Source organism: Mobula birostris, chromosome 12 (assembly GCF_030028105.1).
Source record: "Mobula birostris isolate sMobBir1 chromosome 12, sMobBir1.hap1, whole genome shotgun sequence".
NCBI lineage: Eukaryota > Metazoa > Chordata > Chondrichthyes > Myliobatiformes > Myliobatidae > Mobula > Mobula birostris.
The window spans coordinates 7,473,797-7,493,129 of record NC_092381.1 but is presented as its reverse complement, the minus strand read 5'-3'; the positions used below and the strand labels follow the sequence as shown (position 1 = coordinate 7,493,129).

Genomic DNA, 19,333 nt, shown 5'->3' with positions numbered 1-19,333 from the left:
CATTCGGTTTGGTTTTTTGAAGGTGAGCTTTATTTATACGAGGTTTTTTATTCTTCCATATATAGGAAGAAAGAATTGAATCCAAAGAGTCAAAAAAAGATTTAGGAATAAAAACAGGCACAGTTGAAAAAGGTATATCAATTTAGGTAAGATATTCATTTTAATAGAATTAATTTGGCCAATCAGTGATAAAGAGAGAGGCGACCAATTAGAAAGTGTTTTTTGAACATAATTCATTAAAGTTAAAAAATTTTCCTCAAATAAATCTTTATAATTCTTAGTATTGTTTAGTATTATAATTGTTACTCCTAAATACGTAATTGTTTTCTTAAAATTTTAAAAGGAAGGTTAATATCAGTTGGTATTAAATTGTTTAAGGGAAAGAGTTCACTCTTATGTAAATTTAATTTATATCTTGAGAACTGACTAAAATTAGTAAACGGAACACAAATGGTGAAGAGGTTGTAACATTAGATATAAAAAGCAGTAAGTCATCAGCATAGAGCGACACTTTATGGATAGTATCTCTCCTTGAAATACCAGTAATCTCTTTAGACTCTCGAAAAGCAATTGCTAAGGGTTCTAATACCAAATCAAAAACCAGAGGGCTCAAAGGACAACCATGTCTAGTTCCACGTTGGAGTTTAAAGGGTTTAGAATTCTGAAGATTAGTGAGAACCCGAGCGGAGGGAGATAAATAAAGTAATTTAATCCAATGAATAAAATTAGGTCCAAAATTAAATTTTTCTAAGGAGGTAAATAGATAATTCCATTCAACTCTGTCAAAGGCCTTCTCCGCATCCAAAGATATCACACATTCCGATATTTCCTTAGATGGAGAATGCATAACATTTAACAAACGCCGTATATTAAAATGGGAATATCAATTTTTAATATATCCTGTCTGATCATCCAAAGCTATAGAAGGTATAATATTTTCAAGTCTGCGAGCCAACACTTCAGATAAAATTTTAGTATCAAAATTGAGTAAAGAGATAGGTCTATACGAAGAACATTCAGTAGGATTCTTATTCTTTTTGAGAATAAGCAAAACGACTGCGGTAATCTTCCTACCTTAAAGGAATCTGTAAGGGTAGAACATAAGTGTGGTATAAAGCCTTATGAAACTCTCCAGAGAATCCATCGGGTCCTGGGGATTTCCCAGAATGCAATACTCGAATAGCCTGAGCAATTTCCTCCTGGGAAATGGGTTGATCCAATTGCCTACGATCATCTATCGAAAGATTAGGAATATTTAATTGATCTAAAAACTTATTCATTGCAATATTATCCTTAACAGAGTCAGAACTATACAATTTGGAATAAAATTCCCTAAAAGTGTCATTAACTTCAAAGTGGTCAGTTGTCATGTCCCCATTAATTTTACGTATTTCTTTAATTTGCCGCTTGGCTATAAATGGCTTCAATTGATTAGCCAGTAGCTTACCAGTTTTATCTCAGTGAATATAAAATTGACTTCTATCTTTTAAAAGCTGGCTTTCAATTGGATACGTTAAAAGAAGATCATATTTAGTTTTGGTTTCAATACGTATCTTATATGTTTCAGGATCAAGTACCAAAGCATATTTATGGTCCAGTTGTTTTAACTGATTAGCTAGTCCATTTCTCTCTTCGTTAGCTTTTTTAATGATGTTTGCAGTATAAGAAATAATTTGACCCCGTATATATGCTTTAAAAGTATCCCATATAATAAGGCTAGACGTCTCTTCCAACGTATTTTCTTCAAAAAAAAGAGTAATTTGATTCTCCATAAATTTTAAAAAGTCCTCGTCAGATAACAGAGTTAAACTAAATCACCAAAATCTACTCATAGGGATAGGACCAGGGAGATTTAAAGATAGGAGTACAGGAGAGTGGTCAGAAATAGCAATCTCCTTATATTCGATCGATCGAACCAATGGAATTATTTGACTGTCAATAAAAAAAATAATCAATCCTGGTATAAGAACGATGGACATGAGAGGAAAAAGAATACTCCTTGTCCGTCGGATGAAGAAAATGCCAAGCATCAACTATATTATGCTGAACAAAGGAAACTGTATTATCTACAAAAATCAAAACTCCAAGTGATTTTGCATTAAACAAAGAATGAAATTGCATACTCTTCCACCGAGTAAAAAAACGCAAGCTATCACAGCTGCGTATATGGGTTTCTTGTAAGAAAATAATGGCTGCTTTTAATTTTTTAATATAAGCAAACACTTTGTTGTGTTTACTGGGGTGATTCAGCCCTTTCACATTCAAACTAAATAAGTTAATATTTCGAACCATTTTAAATACAAATCATCATGTAATTAAAAGATCTGGCCATAAGTTATTAAAACTAGAAAGCAAACCGTAAGGTAAGGTTGTCAAACAGGCAATCATATAATCAACCCAACACAGCTCCCAGAGAGAAATAAGCCCTATCCCCTCCCCACCCAAAGCAAGAAAGCTGACTGATAGACAGTCAGCGAGCTAACAACTAAGTTCCCTCCCCAAAAAATCCTGTTGACAGAAACTCCGATCCTACAAGGTCAAATATGTCCCTACCAAGATACAGCATAAAAAAATAAGTCAGTATTCAAAAATATAAAAGGATCAGTTTAAACAAATTCAAAGAAAGCTATATTAAAATAGAAACCCCATTTCCAGAAAAGTTGGGATATTTTCCAAAATGCAATAAAAACAAAAATCTGTGATATGTTAATTCACGTGAACCTTTATTTAACTGACAAAAGTACAAAGAAAAGATTTTCAATAGTCTTACTGACCAACTTAATTGTATTTTGTAAACATACACAAATTTAGAATTTGATGGCTGCAACACACTCAACAAAAGTTGGGACAGAGGCATGTTTACCACTGTGTTACATCACCTTTCCTTTTAATAACACTTTTTAATCGTTTTGGAACTGAGGATACTAATTGTAGTAGATTTGCAATTGGAAATTTTGTCCATTCTTGCTTGATATAAGACTTCAGCTGCTCAACAGTCAGTGGTCTCCGTTGTCTGATTCTCCTCTTCATGATGCACCATACATTTTCAATAGGAGATAGATCTGGACTGGCAGCAGGCCAGTCAAGCACACACACTCTGTGTCTACAAAGCCACACTGTTGTAGCCCGTGCAGAATGTGGTCTGGCATTGTCCTGCTGAAATAAGCATTGACATCCCGGGAAGAGACGTTGCCTTGATGGCAACATATGTCTCTCTAAAATCCTAACAGACACCTCAGAGTCAATGGTACCTTCACATACATGCAACTTACCCATGCCATGGGCACTGATGCACCCCCATACCATCATAGATGCTGGCTTTTGCACCTTTCGCTGATAACAATTTGGATGGTCGTTTTCTTCTTTGGCACAGAGAACTCGACGCCCGTTTTTTCCGAAAACTAGCTGAAATGTGGACTCATCTGACCACAGCACATGGTTCCACAGTCTTTCGGTCCATCTGAGATGAGCTCGGGCCCAGAGAACTCACTGGCGTTTCTGCATAGAGTTGATGTATGGCTTCCTCCTTGCATAATACAGCTTCAAGTTGCATTTCTGGATTCAGCACCAGACTGTGTTGAGTGACAATGGTTTTCCGAAGTACTCCCGAGCCCAGGTGGCTATAATTGTCACAGTAGCATGATGGTTTCTTAGGCAGTGCCGCCTGAGGGCTCGAAGATCACGCGCATTCAACTGTGGTTTCCAACCTTGCCCTTTACTCACTGAGATGTCTCTGAATCCTCTGAATCTTTTCACAATATTATGTACTGTAGATGTTAAAAGACCTAAATTCTCTGCAAACTTGCATTGAGAAATGTTCCTTTTGAACTAACAATTCTGTCACGAATTTTGGCACAAAGGGGTGAGCCACGACCCATCCTTGCTTGCAAAGACTGAGCCTTTGATGGACGCTACTTCTGTACCCAGTCATGATACCTCACCTGCTACCAATTAGCCTGCTTAATGTGGAGTCTTCCAAACCGGTGTTACTTGAATATTCTGTGCACTTTTCAATCTTATTTTAACTCTGTCCCAACTTTTGTTGAGTGTGTTGCAGCCATCAAATTCTAAATTTGTGTATATTTACAAAATACAATTAAGTTGGTCAGTAAAACTATTGAAAATCTTTCCTTTGTACTTCTGTCAGTTAAATAAAGGTTCACGTGAATTAACATATCACAGATTTTTGTTTTTATTGCATTTTGGAAAATATCCCAACTTTTCTGGAAATGGGGTTTGTAAAACCTCAAAAAGGGATATAATAAAAAATTATCCAAAAAAGAAGCAAACGACTATATGAACAGCCAAAACGTAAGCTTATTGAAACCTTATTTCAAATTCATATTAACAGAGGAAAAAATTGATCAAATAAGAAATATAACAGTTTTAGACTTCATCCTTCAGAAACTCCTTTGCGTCTTCAACGGACTTTATTCTTTTTCGCAATCTGTTCTTCAAAACAATAGTCAGACGAGCAGGAAATCGAAGGGATGGTTTAAATCCTTTATTATAAAGTTCTGACATAACCTCTTTATATTTCATACGATCAACCATAACTTCAGGCGAATAATCTTCCACAAATCTGACCTTGTCGATCATTCCTTGTCGACGGGTATGGCGAATTAAAAGGTCCTTAATATGAGATTCATGAAAACTTAGAATGACCGACCTGGATCTCGCTGCTGACGACAATGGCTTTGAAGTCAGCGAGTGATATGCTCGATCGAGCTTCGGCTCAGAAGTGAATAGAACAGGGAATAGCTGTTTCAGAAAGTTTGCAATGAACTTCGTAGGGTCAGCGCCTTCAATTGATTCTTCAAGACCCAGAATTCGCAAGTTATTTCTCCGGTTTCTAGTTTCTAGACTGATAATCCTTTTCATCATTTTTTCATTGGATAAGGATAACTCTTTGCAGAGTTTAAATGTATCTTCAAGATCCTCTTCAAGTGTCACCAGCTTTGCAGTGTTTTCCTGAATTCGGTTCTCATGCTCAGTTAAAGTTTGTTGGATTGTATCCAATTTGCCATTAAGTCGCTGAAACTCCTCGGAAAATTTGGATTTTTGCCATTTAAGGAAGTCACTGATTGAATCCAAAGTGACTGGGGATTCATCTTCTGTTTCTCTTGCTTTTGCAGAAGCTTTTGTTCTTTTCCCAGCCATAGTAGAGCAGTATTAAAGTATTATAATAAGGTTTCAAAAAAAACTGGTAGGAGACAATAAAGTAAATAGGGTAGGAGCAATCTGAAACGATGTTACTCCATCAGCTGCCAACAGGCTCTGATATTAGATGTTTCAACCCTGTGGAAAAGATATACCACCTGTTTATCCTATCTCTGTCTCTTGATCTTTTACACTTCTATCAGATCTCTTCATCTTCATCTACTAAAGGCAAGCATACCATACAACTTTTTTTTAACAGCGCAGCCACTTTCAGGTTCCTGTGGACTCACCCTAAGACCCTTCTGTGCATTAGATGTAAGCATTGCAGAGTTAATGTTCCCCTTTGATATTATTTTCTCTCAAGTGATTTTAATAACCAGTGGTTCATGTATAAGGACCATTTGATGGCTCTGGGCCTGTGCTCACTGGAGTTTAGAAGAATGAGAAGGGGGATCTCATGGAAACCTATCAAATATTGAAAGGCCTGGATAGAATGGATGTGGAGAGGATGTTTCCTTCAGAGGGGAGTCTAGTATCAGAGACAACAGCCTCAGAATAGAGGGATGTCCTTTTAGAACAGAGATAAGGAGGAATTTGTTTAGCCAGTGGGCAGTGAATCTGTGGAATTCATTGCCACAGATGGCTGTGGAGGACAAGTCATTGGGAATAGTTAAAGTGGAGGTTGATAACTTCTTAATTAGGGTGTCAAAGGTTATGGGAAGAAGATAAAAGGGATAATAAATCACCATGATGGAATGGCAGTGCAGAGTTGATGGGCCGATTGTCCTGGTTCTGCTCCTATGTCTTCTGGTCTTATGAACCATTCAGGGAAATGCATTGTCTTCCATCAACAATCAACACAGTCCAGGGATGTGCTGGGGCAGCCCACAAGTGTTGACACACTTCCAGTGACAACATAGCATGTCCACAACTCACTAACCCTTCTAACCCTTACTTGCAGTCATAGGGAGAACATGCAGACTCTTTACAGACAACGGCAGGAGTTGAACCCAGACTGGTGATTGCTTGTGTTGGCCGCTAGCCTAATGTGCTTAATGATTGTATGGTGACAGGGAGGTGGTTTTCAAATACCTTATCTCTATCTCATATGTGTTTATATGTTTTCCAGGTGGAAGCTCCGTTCATACCCAAGTGTAGAGGTCCAGGTGACACCAGCAATTTCGATGATTATGAAGAGGAGGACATCCGTGTCTCTTTAACTGAAAAATGTGCTAAAGAATTTGCTGATTTTTAGAAAGAGTAAGAGACCATCAGGGCTTGTATTGGGATCTTTGCACTCTGCTAACAGATGGGGTGGAGTTGAAACCATCTTACTCGTCGAAACAATTACTTAGTTTCTTCATTCCACGTGGCTGAGATCCTCCTTTGCCATAATTCATGTGTGCATTTGGCACAACCCTCATACACAGGCACATTTACTCAAAGCACTACCTGTGCTGCAACACAAAAAAAAACTTAGACCACTTTCTTATCATTTCCTTCCCACCCTCCCCCCCCTCACACTTTGTTCTATAGCCCGTCACCTTTGTGTTATGTCATTTGACCACCCCCCCCCCCTTTTTAAAACAAAAAGATTACGGCAATTTGCAGAGAGTGAAACATTTTAAGTGTAAAGATAGAGCAAGTGTTTCAGGATTTTTTTTTGCACTCGGTGTGAGTTAACTCAAGGTGAAAGCTGAACATTGCTTCTAGTGCTTGCCAGCCACAGCTCCTGTCATGTCTGAGAGACCACAGTCGTAGAACACCTTAACCTTGTAGAATCAGTCTCCTGGAACCTACCTACAGAGCATCTTTGACATTTTTCTTTTGAAAGTAGAATTGTTCTGTGCATTTATATATATACTGAATGAAAGTGATTCTCCTGGACAGGACCAAACTGAAGTAGAATTATAATTGGATGAATGGAGCAGGGTACACACAGATGGTGCCTTGAATTCTCCTGTACTGTCAAATTCAGCTGCACTTCCCAGTTTTCTTCTTGTGTGCACATCTGGGCAGGCTCCAGGTCTGACATTACCAGACACTGCAACTGCAGCATGTAGCCTCGATAAAGCTGCCGGCAGGCAATCTTCAGGACAGCTCTGTCCACCCATTTTTGTGTCATGTCAAACCATGGTCTGTCTCTGGATTTGCCCTCCTACTTGAACAGGGTTGCATTCTGCTCATTTGGAGATGAAAAGGCAGGGAATTGGATGTTGGGGGAGGGGTGGGTGGGAAGAGGGTAGAAAGGGTTACAAAGCAAGTTTTCTTCAACCACAGCAGCATCAAATACTAACAGGGAAAGGCGGCATGAAATGGTTCTCCTCATGCTGATTTGACATCAGAAACTTGAAGTGGCATGGGCGAGTGGTCTTGCAAGTGGATTCTGTCCCTGTCAGCAACCACAGTGGTGAGCAGACACGGTGTGTGTGCAGCGGGCCCATATTCTATTTTAGCTAAAGATGCTGCAGCAATAGTGGTGGTCACTGCCAGGAGTGTGTTTGATTCCAAAGCAGACATTGTGATGCTAAATAAAAGGTTTGGGAAACTACTAAACGATTAAATCACTCCGCAACTGGCTTTTCAGAAGTAAAATTTTGGTTCCTGCATTGCGAAATACTTAACACAGGTAACGACTGCCATGTTTCCACAATTTTTTATATAAATATATATATATTTGTGTTTGTCTCCCTGGGAACAGATCATAGAGTTTGCAAGCTTTACGTTCAGCTACTGGTTAGATGCATTGTCACATAATGACATAATCTGTTGCTACAGGAAAGACTAGCCAAGACATTGCTAGTTAAAGCAATTTTCCTCTATTTCACTGTTGGTAAGTCATAGATAATGGATTCAGTGGATCTGTACATGTTAGCATTTTTAACCAATTCATTTTAATCAAATTAGTTTTATTTGTTCCAATTTTGATCTTTCTTTTGCATATATATAGATAGATGTGTATTTATATGTATATATGTGAAACGATCCTCAAACAGTTTAAATTGAAATGGTTTCTTATGTACAGACGTAGGCTGGATTCAGATTGGTTCCGATATTTACAGGAAAGAAAGGCTATGAAGTTTTAATAAATCAACTTAATTTGGCATAGAGCTGGTATATTTGCTTGTGTTAGCACTAAAGAAACATGGACACACACTCTTAACCTGAAGGGCACTCGTCAAAGTAAGGCCTTTGTAGACATTCGCATTACCAGTGTGAGCTGTAATATCAGACATTCTGTTTGTCCTCTTGGCTGTTCCGACATTTGCATAATGTCCAGTACAAGGCTGGCACCAACAGCAGTTTTCCATTTCCCCATATTTACCTGTATGTGCAAGGGAAGTATACAATCTTTGCTGTAGCAGATTTTATGTAACTAAAGAAATGTAAGGTCACATTAATAAATTTAAAAGTTCCTTTGTATGAAAATGTTAAAATCTTTTGTATTTCATTTAGACCGAAGACATGCTGTTGTATGCTAGCTGTATGCGATAAATTCTACAGTAACGTTGTTGTCGTTTATGGACTTAAAGGTTTTAATAAACGCTGAAGATCACATTTCTGGCTGGCTTGTGTTATTAAAGCATCAATGATGTGATGCTCTTTAAGCTTACGGCTTGAGTCTGGGAAGAATTGTAGTGGAATGTTTTGTTTGAAAGGAGTGGGTAAGATCTTTGTGATTCCTGTTTTGACTCGTACCACCACACAGTTGTTTATATTCTAATTTCTGTTTTTTTTAAATCACACTTGTTGAGTTGATTAATAGCTCACACAAATGGCTCATTCATTTTCCTTCAGACATTCACAGTAAATACAAGAAAAGCAACAGAATCAAAAGGTTTCAAAGGTACGTTTAATGTCAGAGGAATGTACAATATACATCCTGAATTTCTTTTTCTTTGCAAACATCCACGAAAACAGAGGAGTGCCCCAAAGAATGAAGGACAGTGAAATGTACCCAAACCCACCCCCCCAATGCATAAGCAGCAGCAAAGCAACAACCCCCCCCCCCACCAGCAAAAAAAGCATCGGCACCCCCCACCAAGCACTCAAGTGTGCAGCAAAGCATCAATAAAGACGCAGACTTGCAGTGCCCCAGAGACTACTCGTTCACCCGGTAATTTGACATACCACGGTGTATGTGTGTCTGTCTCTCTCTCTCTGTCTCTCCCTCTCTCCCTCTCTCTCTCTCTCTCTCCCCCTCGCTCTCTGTCCTCCTCTCCCCCTAATAAGGGAAAAAGAGGTGTTCCTGTTTCACAGCGAAAGGGGAGACATAACAAAGCAACTTGCAGAATTATGGTGTTAAAAATCTGTTGCGTCACGTTTTCCAAGCTCTGTGCCCACAGTACCCGGGTCTCTGGGCATACGGCCAGCTCACTGCTTACGATCTTCCGTCTCCCACAATGCATCAGGCGGCGGCACCGGCCTTGAGTCCACCTGCCTCCAGAGCCACAAAAATCTGACACCCTGAAGGCGCGCTAGACTTCTGGGCTGCATCCTTGGCATATCGAAAAGTGGCCGGTGTGAGGCCCCAGGAGTAGGTCCCATTTCCACAAAGAACCGAAGTCAGTGTGTAACTCCAGGTCAGGGTCTTCAAAAGAACCCTGAAAAGGAAAGATTGCATCCAACAGGACGGATAAGCAGCCATTGTGCAAATACAAAAAGAAAGAAAAAAATAAGTACAAACAATAAATATCAACAATGAGATGAAGAGACCTTGAAAATGAGTGGATAAGTTGTAGGAACAGTTCAGTGATGGGTCAAGTGAAATTAACTTCTCTGGTTCAAGAGCCTGATGGTTGAGGGTTAATGACTGTTCCTGAACCTGGTAGTGTGATTCCTGAGGCTCCTGTACCACCTCCATGATGGCAACAGTAAAAAAGATGGTGGGGGCCTTGACGATGGATGCTGCTTTCTTGCAACAGCACTCCTTGTAGATGTAGATAGTTCAAATGATTCATTTTACAAGTCTCTGCCAGATTGCTTCTTGCTAGAGGATTCCTAACAGCAGACTTATCCCATTTTTTGCGAATACCATGGTTGTGTTGCATAAATACAAGAGATTCTACAAATGCTGACAATCCAGAGGAGAGAAAGGTTTGATTAATCTTAGAGAGCTTAAAAGCTCAGCACATTGTGCTATAAAGTCCTTATGAAAGGTCTCAGCCTGAAACGTCGACTGTTTATCTCCTTGGATGGTTCCAAGCCTGCTGAGTACCTCTAACATTTTGTGTGTTACTATGGATACATTACATTGAATTTTCTAGTCTTAACGATGTCCAAAGTTCTTGCTCATTAGAAACGTTTATTCCTTCTTGTGGTATGTTCGTTGACTCGTCTATTACATTGTGAACTGAATGTTTGCATTAGTACCATTAACTGAGGGGTCCATGGATCCCAAGTTGGTTTAAATGAACCCTGACTGACCCCTTATTCCATAGAGTTGTACAATGTGGAAATGACCCTTCAGCCCGACTCATCTATGCCAACCAAGATGAAATTATCCCTCATCATTTCTAAGCAGAGACACCAAAGTTCAAGTTTATTGTCATCTGACTGCACATACATACAACCAAATGAAACAGCGTTTATCTCCACTGTGGTGCACCCAGACAACATATATCACACATAGCACATAAGACAAAATATTACCACAAATAAAGTTATAAATATAATTCAAAATGCATGTAGTGTGCAGCACAGGTGAACAGTAAACAGTTCACAGTCCTAGTGATGAGACCTCGGTGGTGACAGGGTGTCCATTAGTGTAAGGGAAGAAGCTGTTACCTAGATGGCAGCCCTAGTCCTGATGCTTCTATATCTCCTTCCTGACAGTCGTGGGTCAAAGAAATTGTAGGGTGGGTGGTAGGGATCCTCAACAATGCTTTGGCCCCTTTATATACAACAGTACGGGTAAATGGGGTGGGGGGCACAAGCGATGCCAGTGATCCTCTCAGGTCAGCTGACATGGCGGGACATGCACTTGACAGTATGCCGATGTACTCTGGACTAACTCTCAGCCTCATGCTTGACCTTAGCTGATTAGATCTGAATGTCAAAGAGAGAGAGTACAGAATTGAAGTCTCAAACCACAACTAGCAGCCCTCTGGTTTTGTTCTTCATCTAATTAGAATGACCAAGGCACCTTTTTATTCTTAGACTATTTGTCCCTCTTTTTACTTCCTTACTCATTGCTCATTACATCTGCTGGTGTTTAGGGCAGTAACAAAGGTCCTCCATCTCTCTGTCCTTGGCCACTCAGATGTAGAAATCTTCATTGCTGTTTCCGTAATAACTTTCTTTTACCAGTCAGGATTGTTAGCCCTGAGCTGAACCCCTGATTCAGGAGGACCAGTAGATCACTCTTAGTCTGGCCTCTACCTTTTGACTTGTTTGGCATGACCCTACCAAGAGCCAAAGCATAAAGCCCTGACTCCGGCCAACCTAGCTTTCCGGATCATTGAGGCATATAAGTCTCCAAACCCTACAACAAGGTTATGGTCCTCTTGGAGGTTATCCCTCTTCATTAACAACTAATTGGTATTTGGACCACATGATACAAGCCAACTTTGACCATTCAGTCCATCAAATTTTCTCTGCCATCAGCTCCACTCTCCTGCATTCTCCCCATAACCCTAAACCCCTTTACCAATCTGACCTATCTTTAAATATATTCCTCTGCCATAAATACATCCAGTGGCTTGCCCTCCATCAGCTTCTAGGGTAATGAATCCCACAGGTTCACTACTCTCTGCCTAAAGTTCTTCCTCATCTCTGTTTTTAAAGGGATGTCCCTTTACTCTGAGGCTGTGAACTTGGATCCTAATGTCTACTGTTACATACTTCGTGGATATCTTGTGACTGTTTTATAAGGATGATGTAATGGTCTTGCAGAGGTCACATGATGTAATTTTCCTGCCAGTGAGGTCACATGTTCTCAACAGGTATATAAAAAGGACCCCTGAAGTGACGCAATTAGTTTTCAGTTAGATCGTCAATCAGACACTCCACTATGCTGCATATTCGTCCCATGACGCAGTTTAGTGTTAAAACGGAGTTTTACTTTCTATTGTAAGGTACAGAAGTGTTGGGCCGGCAGTTTCACCAATAGCTGCCAGCTTTGTTGCTGTACCTTTTCAGTAATATTGGAGAGTGAAGACATTACTAAGTTACGGAACCTGAAGGAGTCAAGTAAAGCTGATATCGTTCGGCGGTATTGCAGAGGATCAACCATTATTGAGTCTTCGTTCAAGAAAGAGTGATCTGCATGAGATAACCTCTGCTAAAGCAGAAAGGGTTGTGCAGTGTCTATTCTACCCAGGAAAAGGTCAGTTCCCTTAAACCGTTTTATTTGCGTCGTCATGAATCCTGCGGACAAGGCAGGTTCCGGCTGGGATCAGCAATAACTTCAAGTCTTCGAGGAATTTTTTACTTCAAGAAAGTCTCTCCTAATTGATAAATCTCTTGGACTTTCGAACTTACCATTCTAAGAACTGTGTTCCAATTTACCACTTTAATACTGTGTTTGCGTTTACCGCTTTAAGAACTAGTACTGAGTGGCGATTTGTTAAATGGCCGCATAGCAGTTTACTTCTGGTTAAGGTTTTCGTTTGTTTATCTATTTACCAATGTTGAGCAGAGTTTAATAAATGTTTATTTGTTTATAAAACCTGACTCATTTCTATATTCATTGTGGCTGGTCACGTGACACTACCATTAATAGAGACATTCTCTGCACATGCACTCTGCCAGGCTTTTTTGTCTCTGGTAAGTTTCAATGAGATCCTTCCCTGCCCCCATCCTTTTGAACTCCCAAGTGTAGGTCCAGTGATATCAAGTGATCCTCATCATTCTTGTGAACCTCCTCTGAACCTTCAGGGCCAGCATCTCTTTCCCTGGATACAGGCCCAGAATTGCTCACAATATTCCAAATGCAAGCTGACCTGAGCCATATAAAAACCTCCGCTGTACATCCTTTCCTTTTACTGAGATGGTGGTCTAGGAAATTGATTGCCAATCCTGTGTCCAGACAGAATCAATTGTGTGATGTGTGTCAGTAAAGTCTCTGATCATGCAATTAATGTTAGTACACCTGAAGCAGTTGAGGTGTTTTGGAACTTGTATTAAAAAGAATAATCTTGTAACTCAAAAGCAATTGGTGGCATCCGTTAGTCTCGTGAGACCATGGATCTGCGCCTGGAAAGTCTTGCTTCAATCTGTGTTGGTACAGCAGCGTCTGTTGTGGTGTAGAGGCCCACACGGGAGTGACAGTCTCGGCTGCAGTGACTGCCCTTGAACGCACTGTCCTCCAGTGTTGTCTTGGTACTGTTTTTTCAGCGAGTGTGCTTTTCTTCAGCAGCCTCAGCTTCTCTTCTCCTCTTTTTAGACCTCTGAGTAGTTCCAGCCTCCAGCAAGAGTGATCATTTGCAATGTCCTCCCAGTTCTCGACGTTCATGTTCAGTGACTTCATGTCTCTCTTGCAGACATCTTTGAAATGAAGATGGGGAGGCCCTTTTGCTCTCTTGCCGGAGGCCAGTTCCCCGAACAGCAGGTCTTTCGGGATCCTCCTGTCTGGCATGCAGTGTACGTGGCCCAGCCAGCAGAGTTGGCGTTGCTGGAGCAGGGTGAAGAGGCTTGGTATCTGGGCGCAGGCCAGGACCTCATTGTTGGTGACTTGGTCAGTCCACATGTTGTCCAGGATGCATCTCAGGCTGCGAAGGTGGAAGGTGTTGAAACGCCACTCTTGTTTGTAGTAGAGGCTCCAGGTCTCGCTGCCGTAAAGCAGTGTGCTGATGACGCAGGCCCTGTAGACTGCAACTTTGGTGTGCGTCGTCAGCTTTCTGTTCTCCCAGACTCTCTTTGTCAGCCTGGCGAATGTTGAGGCTGCTCGTCCGATCCGTCTATTGATCTCGGGGTCTAGGGAGAGGCTGTCCGTGATGGTGGAGCCAAGGTATGTAACCTTGTGAACTACTTCCAACTCGTTGTTGATGGTAATGGCAGGGGGGGTGCTCAATGCCTTGGCCCAACACGTTGGTCTTCTTCAGGCTGATGGTCAAGCTGAAGTCCTGGCAGGCTCTTGAGAAGCTGTCCATGAGGCGTTGCAGTTGCTCTTCAAAGTGTGTTGCCAGTGCCGCGTTGTCTGCAAACAACATGTCCCTGATGAGTACTTCATGAACCTTGGTTTTGTCCTCAGCCGGGACAGACTGAACAGCCTCCGGTCTGATCTGGTGTGGAGGTAGACACCATCAGTTGATGTTCCAAAGGCGTGCTTCAGCATGACTGCGAAGAAGATGCCAAACAGGGTGGGGGCAAGCACACAGCCCTGCTTCACACAGCTGCGAATGTTGAAGGCCTCTGAAGAAGAGCCGTCGAACTGAACGACGCCCTTCATGTCTGTGTGGAATCACTGAACTATCCTGAGGAGCCTCAGGGGACAACCAATCCTGGCGAGGATTTTGAACAGGCCGTCTCTGCTCACAAGGTCAAAGGCCTTCGTAAGGTTAATGAAAGCGATGTAGAGTGGTTGTCTTTGCTCTCTGCATTTCTCTTGTAGCTGTCGAAGGGAGAAGATCATGTCGATGGTGGAGCATTCCACCGCACTGAGACTCGGGATATACCCTTTCGGCTATTTTCTGCAGTCTGTTCAGGACCACACGGGCGAAGACCTTCCCAACGATGCTCAGCAAGGAGATTCCCCTGTAGCTGTTACAGTCGCTTCTGTCCCCTTTGTTCTTATGTATGGTGACAATGTTGCAGTCTCTCATGTCCTGCAGCACTGCTCCCTCTATCCAGCACTGGCACAGTAGTTCGTGCAGGTGGTTTAGCAGGATGCCCTTTGCGCATTTGATGGCCTCTGGCGGAATGCCATCCAATCCTGGTGCCTTCCCAGTGGGCAGGCTGTCGATGGCTTTACCCAGCTCTTCAGCAGTCAGCAAGGCATCAAGTTCCTCCACAACAGGCAGGCATTCCACGGCGTCTAGCACACTGTCCGAAATGCTGTTTTCTCTGGAGTAGGGTTTAGAGTAATGCTCCACCCATCTCTCTAGCTGCTTGCCTTTGTCATTGATGGTCTCGCCTGTTATGGTTTTCAGTGGTGCTGTCTTACTCTGGGTTGGCCCAATGGCTTCCTTGATCCCTTCGTACATTCCACGGATGTTGCCTGTGTCAAATGATGACTGAATGCTTTCGCATAATTGTAGCCAGTAGTCATTTGCACAGCGTCTGGCTGTTTCCTGGGCCTTGCTTCTTGCTGTCTTTAGCGCTTGCCTGGGTGGGGTGGCGTTTGTGCTCTAATAGTGCAATACACTTTACCTCGATGACAGCGGTGAGCTTACTTGAGCTCACTTCAAACCAATCCTGTGTCTTGCCCCGTTTCTTCCCAAAGGCCTTGAGGGCAGTGCTGTGGATAGTGTCCCTGAGAGAATCCCATCTCTGCTGAGCATCTCCTTCTGGTGGGTCTGCAAGGAGAGCATCCTCCAGTGACTTGATGGACTCTTCAGCTTTGTCTGGGTGTTGTGTCTTACTGGCATCGATGCGCTGCTTGCCTGGAGGCTTGGCGCAGTGCATCTTCTTCAGCCGAAGTCTGATCTTGCAGCAAACCAGAGAGTGATCCGTGTCGCAGTCGGCACTCTGAAAGGAGCGAGTCATGAGCACGTTTCTCAGGTGACGGCGTCTTGTGATTATCAGGTCTAACCAGTGTTTGGAGCGGGGATGTTGCCAAGACACTTTGTGCTGAGCTTTGGTCTGGAAGTAGGTGTTGGTGACACACAATTCGTGGAGCATGCAAAGCTCGAGCAGTCGTTGCCCGTTGTCATTCATGCTGCCAATCCCTTACCGCCCCAGGCAGCTTGGCTAGGAGTCGTGGTCGACGCCCACTCTGTCGTTGAAGTCACCAAGTAGCAATAACTGTTCCTGACTCAGGATCTCCTGTATCATCACTGAGAGCTGGTCGTAGAACTCGTCCTTTGCGTCATGTGTAGAATAGAGGGATGAGGCATAGACGCAGACAAGGTTGACAGGCCCGTCGGATGTGTGGGGTCAAAGTGAGAAAATCCACTCCGTCCCTTCCTTGCTAGGCTCTACCATCTTCAGCAGCGAGTTCTTCACGGCGAAGCCGACACCATGCTCTCTGGTCTCGTCTGAGCCCTTCCGCTGCCAGAAGAAGGTATAGTCTCTTTCACATAGGGTTCCCGATTCTGCGAGACGTGTCTCTTGAAGCATTGCGATGTCCACTTGGAGTCTTAACAGTTCATTGTTAATCACTGCTGTCTTGCGTGTGTCACTGATCTTCCGAAGGTCATCTGATATACCAGTGGTCATGGTCCGTATATTCCAGCATCCTAGTCTAAGTGCTGGCTTCTATCTTTGTCTTCTAGTTGTGCCTGGTGCAGCGTTTACAATCCACAGTTCAGGCTACTTGTATCCCTAAGCCCCATGCACCCAGTGGAGCGGGCAGACTGTGGCGGGACAGCACCTAATTGGCTGGGGGCTGTTAGCAATTAAAGCTTCACATATTAAAGTCTTAATGTTAATTTGATTCATATCCATTAACTTCAAGTTAGACCATAAGATGTAAGAGCAGAATTAGGCCATTGACCCATGAAGTCTGTTCCGTCATTTCATCATGGCTGATTCATTTCCCTCTCCCAATCTCCTGCCTTCACCACGTAACCTTTGACACCCTTACTAATCAAGATCCCATCAACATCTGCTTTAAATATACTCAATGACTTGGCCACCACAACCTCAAGTGGCAACAAATTCCACAGATTCACTGCCTTCCGGCTAAAGAAATTCCTCCTCATTTCCAATCTAAATGGACATCCCTCCATTCTGAGGCTGTGCCCTCTGGCACTTGACTCCCCCACCAAAGGAAACAACCTCTTTACATCCACTCAATCTAGGCCTTTCAACATCCAGTAGGTTTCAGTAAGACTCCCCCTCCCCCATTCTATTAAATTCCAGCAAGTACAAGCCGAGAGCCTTCAATCAGTAATCATACGATAACTCTCTCGTTCCCAGAATCATTCTCGTGAACCTCCTCCAATATCAGCACATCCCTTCCGAAACCAGGGGCCCAAAACAGCTCACAATCCTCACCAGTGCCTTATGCAGCCTCAACATTACTTCAGAAACAAGAGAAAATCTGCAGATGCTGGAAATCCAAGCAACACACACAAAATGCTGGAGGAACTCAGCAGGCCAGGCAGCATCTTTGGAAAAGCGTACAGTCGACGTTTCAAGCCGAGACCCTTTAGCAGGAAACTGAAGGGTCTCGGCCTGAAACGACAACTGTACTCTTTCCAATAGATGCTGCTTGGCCTGCTGAGTTGTGTGTGTTGCTCACCATCACTTCCTTGCTTTTATATTTCTAGTCCTCTTGATATGAATGCTAACATTGCATTCGCCTTCCTCACTACCAATTCAACTTGTGAAGTAAGACAGGGATATTAAAAGATAGAGATTAGCTTTATTTGTCACAAGTACATCAAAAGATAGAGTGAAATGTGTCATTTTGTGTCAAATCAAAGTTCAAAGTAAATTTATTATCAAAATAAGTATATACTATCATATACAACCATGAGGGTCATTTTCTTTGGGCATTCACAATAGACATAAAGAAATATAATAGGATCGCTGAAAAACTAAACACAAAGACTGAACCACAGCCAACGTGAAAAAGAAAACAAACTCTGCTAATACAAAAGAAACAGTTAATAGTGCCTCTTCCTAGAGATGCTGCCTGGCCTGCTGCATTCACCAGCAACTTTGATGTGTGTTGCAGATAATAATGTAAATAAATAATACTGAGAACGAGTAATAGAGTCGTTGAAAGTGAGTCTAAAGGATGTGGAATCAGTTCCGTGTTAAGGTGAATGTAGTTATCTGCTCTGCTTCAGGAGCCAGATGGCTGTAGGGTAATAACTGTTCCTGAATCTGGCAGTATTGGACCTAAGGTTCCTTGAACCTCCTGCCCACAAATCAGCAAGGACGTGTTGGGTGTAGCCCGAGGTGTGTCGCTGTGTTACTGGTGCCACCACAGCAGGCCCACAACTCACTAATCCTAACCCTAACCCGTACTCTCTAATCCTAATGTGTACTATCAACCCTGACTTTCGGTTACAGCAGGAGTTCCCAGCCACTTGCTTAATGGTATAGGTCCATGGCGTAAAAAAAGGTTGAGAATGCCTGGGTAAGCGTCAATCCATTAAAGATAAGGGTTAGTTTTATTTATCACATGTACATGCAGAAAATATGCTGTTTGTGTCAATGACCAACACAGTGTGACGATGTGCTGGGGGCCGCCCATCTGTGTCGCCATGTTTCTGAGGTCAACATAGCGAGCTCACAACTCACAAATCCTAACCTGCACATCTTTACAGTATGGGAGAAAACTGGAACTCCTGGAGGAAAGCCCACTCGGTCACAGGGAGAGCGTACAAACTCCTTTCACACAGCAGAGTGGATGGAACCTGCATCATGATTATTGGTTCATGAATCTTACACTAACAGTTTTGCTACTGTACTCCCCTGTTGGCATTCAATTCCTTTAGGGAGGGGAATAAATATGCTTTGATTAGGTCAGCACTTTGTGACTGCTATTCCACACCAGTGAAACTTTAAACATTCTTGAGTGACCCAAGAGGCCATCCAATTCATGCCAAACTGCTTGAAAAGGCAACTGTAAATTCTTCTGGAGTCATCTCACTCCACTCTGCCCTGCTTTATTTTAGACATTCCATAGAGGTTCAAAGTAAATTTATTATCACAGTGAATTGGTCCATGTACTCAGTAGCCTTTTTATTAGGTACAGGAGTGGAATCCGCTGTGGCCTTCTGCTGTTGTAGCACCCCCCCACTTCAATGTCTTGTGCATTCAGAGACGGTCTTCTGCACCACTGTTCTAATGCATGGTTACTTGAGTTACTATTACCTTTCTGTCACATTTTACCACTCTGGCCAGTCTCCTTTGACCTCTCTCATTAACAAGCTGTTTTCTCCCACAGAACTGCCAGTCAAAGGATGTTTTTTTTGTTTCTTGCACCATCCTCTGTAAATTGTCATAGTCACTTAGATCATACTTCTTCCCTATTCTGATGTTTGCTCTGAACGACTGAGACTTTTGACCATGTCCATATTGAGTTCCTGTCACACGATGGGCTGATTAGACACTT

The 19,333-nt window shown here is 42.3% G+C and overlaps 1 protein-coding gene across 1 annotated transcript in view; it reads left to right on the top strand.

Moving 5' to 3' along the window:
- LOC140205737 (cAMP-dependent protein kinase catalytic subunit beta) overlaps window positions 1-8,718 on the top strand; it is a 239,223-nt gene extending 230,505 nt beyond the window's left edge. Inside the window, exon 10 of the mRNA XM_072273292.1 lies at window positions 6,290-8,718. Within this exon, the coding sequence (XP_072129393.1) occupies window positions 6,290-6,415 (126 nt within the window). The 3' untranslated portion in view covers window positions 6,416-8,718. The remainder of the gene's footprint in view (window positions 1-6,289) is intronic.
- The last annotated feature ends 10,615 nt before the right edge of the window (window positions 8,719-19,333 follow it).